The sequence below is a fragment of the Phanerochaete carnosa genome (genome assembly GCF_000300595.1).
Source record: "Phanerochaete carnosa HHB-10118-sp unplaced genomic scaffold PHACAscaffold_1, whole genome shotgun sequence".
Lineage (NCBI taxonomy): Eukaryota > Fungi > Basidiomycota > Agaricomycetes > Polyporales > Phanerochaetaceae > Phanerochaete > Phanerochaete carnosa.
Window position 1 is genome coordinate 5,554,082 of NW_006767628.1, and position 4,780 is coordinate 5,558,861.

The window sequence follows — 4,780 nt, forward strand, 5'->3', positions numbered from 1 at the left end:
CGCGATGTGAATTCGGAAGTTCCGCCTGGGTCGCAACGCACGTTTCAGGGCGGGTACATTTCTCGCTGTTACGTCAGTTGGCAGCGAATCCGCTGTAGCCACTCTTTGTCGTCATGATACAGGCGCATAGCTCGCAACTTCGCATCCTGGCAAGGTAGGTGTCGGGTGAAGCGCAGCCGCTTCTTGTGTATCAGAGTACAATACTGCGCTTTGGCGTGCAGACGTGTGCGCATCCCCACCTTGTGGGACTAACAGTGGCGATAGTGGGGAAGCTCGGCGCACTGAACGATAACTTGCATCTGCTCACCAGGCATAGGTCTTCCTGGATATATAAATACGGTGAGCGGGAACATATGTGCACTTCAGTTCACTGATCAGTATGACGTCCGTCCAACCTCCGCATAGCCATCGTGGGTGGGGGTGTTTGTGGATTGACATGCGCGGTCGCACTCTTGCGAGAAGGCGCTAACGTACAAGTCTATGAAGCGGCGGTGAGTCCTAAAGCTCCTAGTTGATCCGCTAGTCATCCTATCCTTCTCAGGCAAAGTTTGGCGAAGCATTGGCCTAGGCAGGTAACGTAACTCGGCTGCCGTCCCGGACCTGCTAACCATTCGAGTAAAGGTCCGAATGCGCTCCGTATACTGGAAACGCTTCAAGTCCTCGATGACATTCAAGCTCGCACGGAAGAGACATCTGAGACCTCGGATACCTCGAACGAGCACCGCGACATCAAACACGCAAGCGGATGGTTTGAGTATGTCTCAGGAAGAGATGAGAAAAATGTATTCCTTGACGTACGTCTCCTAACGCAAGATGCTATGCGTATGTAGGATCCTAATCATGCCCATAGTATGACGCGTCCGAAACGGTTGACCCCGGAGTGCACCGCGCAGCTTTCCTCGACGCCCTTGTCCAACACATTCCCGAGGAGCGTACTCATTTCCACAAGCGGTGCGTCCATGTCACTCCGCCCTCCACTTCCGAAGGGCCTGTCGCTATACACTTCAAAGATGGCACCACCGCCGAAGTAGACGTGTTCCTCGGCGCTGACGGTATAAATCGGAGTGCCGTGCGCCACTTCCTGACGAACTCGTACCGCACGGATGTGGACCTGTTCTTGAAGTTCAGCAACACAGTCGTCCATCGTGCCTTAGTTCATGCATCCAAGGCTGCCGCGGCAGGCGTGACGATGGACTTCAGCGAACGGCCCGTCTGCTTTATTGCTGACAGGAAGCACGTCATCGTGTTCACTATCCGAGGTGGCAGCCTGGTGAGTCCCAGTCTATGCGCCTTTCGCAGCACTTGTCCGAGTAACGTCGCAGCTCAACGTCGTCGCCTCTGCCGAGTCTCCTGCCCCCTACGATGCAGAGCTTCCACCAGCGTCGGCCGAGGTTTCTGAGGAAGTCATCACGCAAGAACTTATAAGCGCTTACGAGGGATGGTCGCCTGAGGTTATGAAACTCCTCTCTTACGTAGAAACGCCAGCAAAGTGGAGCATCAACGTCGTCTATCCGCACTTGTCTGTAGAGAATTGGGCCAGAGGCAGGGTAGCTGTTCTTGGAGATGCGGTAGGCTCTGCTAACTGCGTTGTATGTTTTCGACGTGATTGACCGCTCTGTTGACGGGCGCATGCGATAGTGCCTCATCTCGGCGCAGGTGTGGGCCAAGGCCTCGAAGACGCGTATCTCCTGGGCAAACTCCTCGGTAGCCCGAAGACTAACATTAAGAACGTTGAGGTATGACTTTATTACTCTGTCTGCTGACTACGTGGCTGAAGACTGCACGTCGTTAGGATGTCCTTCGCGTCTATGCGACCGTTCGCCAGCCTCGCGCACGGAAAGTTTGGGAGAACAGTAAGCGCGTCGCCGATATTTTTGAGACCGCAGAGCGTGATGGTATGGATGGAGATGAGCTCCACGCGCTCTGGGATTATGTCTGGGATCATGGTGTCGATGATGACGTGAACCAGGCTATCGAAATTCTGACACGGGGTGGGGTCTTTTTCGCAGATAAAAAACGATTCACGGAAAGTGAGACTTGTGGGTGGAACCAAGAGCCAACCTGAATGCATGTACTACTAGGACAAGCTATCGTATATTGAGACTGATATACATAAGTGCGAGGCCGCTGTTCCGCTAAGACTTCAAGTTTGCGGCCGTCCAGATATTATGTACAACACATATGACGGCTTAATATTGCAACATATAGCTGTGCCCACAAGATGTGAGCTGAGGCATTTAAACAAATTGCAGAGAAAGGCGCGCTGATACCCGAGGTGGTGCAAGTCGCGTAGCACGGGAAGTGACATTAATCACATGACCGCGTCGGGCGGCTCTCGCTCATCTTCTTCACGCTCATCTCCCCAGGCTCGGATTGAAGGAGTCATCGCCCACTCTGTTTATGCCAGTACAGCACGAGATAGACATGCATAGCCGAGAACGAGCCACATAAGCTCACATCCGTGGTGATTGCCCTTGGAACCGAAACAAATTGTCAACAGACTGAGCGTCTATGCATTCCGCCGATAGCATACTTGATCCTCTGGTGAGTGGAATGCACAAATGCGATAGAAAGCTTACAAGAGCAGACGACATGATTTTAGAGCCTGTGGACGGTTGGGCCAGAGACAGGATGGCTGTTCTTGGCGATACAGTAGGTCCCATCACTACAATCGGAGAACAACCCTTTGAACCCAAGAATAGAGCTTGGCGTAGTCAAAGGATGTGAAGAATGAGAGCCTCGGTTTGGTCATTCTAAGGTAGGTCTAGTGAGTGACAGTAGTGTGGAACAGTGAGGCCTTCAGAGACTACATCACACTCTGGCATGACCATCCAAAGCTGTTTCAAATGAAATGCTCGTTGAAGAGCCTTACACGTCTGTGAAAAAGAGAGCTTCAGATCTGTGTAACATGATCAGGCTCACTATAGCACGCACTTGGCGAAGGCTGAGGATATTCTGCACGGTGAGGTAGCGAAAGCACAAGGATAAAATGCTTTCAGGAAGCCCCTGAAAGATAGAGGTGCGAGATCACATTTGATGAGTGCTCTGCGTAGCTCCTTCAGCATCAGCAGGCCCATAAACTGTCGGTAATCATGCATGCCTCGCAGGTAAGCTCCTAAGAGAGCCACGTTTTAACGGTCAGGTAAAGAGACATAGCGGAAGTGCCTGAAGTTCACGGAGCTCGAAGCGGGCTTGGTTTAAAGCCCGACAGAGCTCTACTATAGCTTCCAGCCGGGCTGTTACAGGATGATAGGTGCAATTCTTTCCCTTGTAAAATCAGTCAAAGGTTTGTTGAATGAGAACCTGTGTTTCTTCAGTGTTCACCTGTTCACCTGAAGAGAATCAGGGGCAAAACTTCACTTTATTATTATAATTATAGTTTTACCACGTTCTATGTAACCTATTTTGACCAGTTTGAGAGCCGGTCCCTCGCGAACGAGAAGCTCTTGGAGGGAGAGGGGTGGGGGGCAAGCGTACCATGTAAGTCTCCCCTTTTCATTTTCCTCTTTTGCTTTCTTTATTGCCCTGGCTGGCCTTGGGGCAACCCTTTTGGAAGGGGCTGCGCCGTTTTCGCCGGCGGCTACCCTGGCCATGACCCACCTGCCAGTTTCCGGTTACTCGTGGGACATCATGGGACTACAAAGAGCAGGCAGCCGTTCTCTGAAGGCATCTGGACACCACCAACGACAATGACTAGTACTTTCAACAGTCTCCGCATAGCCATCGTTGGCGGCGGCATCTCTGGACTGACGTGTGCACTTGCTCTCCTACGAGAAGGCGCAGATTTACAAGTCTATGAAGCGGCAGTGAGTCCTGAATCTCTCAGATCTACCTGTTAAATATCATATTCTTCTCAGGCAAAGTTTGGTGAAATTGGGGCAGGCATTGGCCAAGGCAAGTAACTATTGTCGTGGTACGACGACTGGGCTGCGCGAGCGCGAACTGGCGAGTGGCACGCGGGCACGATCTAATACACACAGTGGTTAGTCTGAGTGCGAAGGGAAAGAGTGTTGAAGCGCCTAGTGGCTCTGGCTCGGCGTTCCGCCCGGCATGGACTTAAGGTGGACATCTTAGATTAGGCGCTACTAATACGTAGATAGTGATTGGACAATCATATGTAGTGCTCCCACGCACGGACCTCTTTATGGCAGGCTTCCCCATTCTAGCGGACTTTCAATTTTGCTTCCTTTTAGTATATAAGGACTCCTCTCGCATCCCCACTCTGCGTGCTCTTTCCCTTCGCACTCAGAGTAAGTCCCCTTCGTCGCCCTTGCGCATTATGTAGTATGCTCACCAGACCCCTGTCTAGCTAACACCGTGTGTATTAGGTACATAGCTATACAGCGTGCTCTTTCCCTTCGCACTCAGACTAACACCGTGTGTATTAGATCGTGCCCGCGTGCCACTCGCCAGTTTGCGCTCGCGCAGCCCAGTAGTCGTATCACGACAATAAAGAGCACACTATATAGGTAACTACCTAATACACACGGTGGTTAGCTATACAGGCGGTGGTAAGCATGTGGCATATTGCGCAAGGGCGACGAAGGGACTTACTCTGAGTGCGAAGGGAAAGAGCACGCAGAGTGGGGACGCGAGAGGAGTCTTTATATACTAAAAGGAAGCAAAATTGAAAGTCCGCTAGAATGGGGAAGCCTGCCATAAAGAGATCCGTGCGTGGGAACACTACATATGATTGTCCAATCACTATCTACGTATTAGCAGCGCCTAATCTAAGATGTCCACCTTAAGTCCATGCCGGGCGGAACGCCGAGCCAGAGCC

General features: G+C 51.7%; 1 protein-coding gene across 1 annotated transcript in view; it reads left to right on the plus strand.

The window, feature by feature from the left end:
* Nucleotides 1-392: 392 nt before the first annotated feature.
* Nucleotides 393-4,780, plus strand: part of PHACADRAFT_83218 (uncharacterized protein) — a gene marked incomplete at both ends in the record, with an annotated part of 6,486 nt that continues 2,098 nt past the window's right edge. Inside the window, 5 exons of the mRNA XM_007391152.1 lie at nucleotides 393-495; nucleotides 548-572; nucleotides 617-758; nucleotides 851-1,270; nucleotides 1,323-1,568. Of these exons, the coding sequence (XP_007391214.1) occupies nucleotides 393-495; nucleotides 548-572; nucleotides 617-758; nucleotides 851-1,270; nucleotides 1,323-1,568 (936 nt within the window). The remainder of the gene's footprint in view (nucleotides 496-547; nucleotides 573-616; nucleotides 759-850; nucleotides 1,271-1,322; nucleotides 1,569-4,780) is intronic.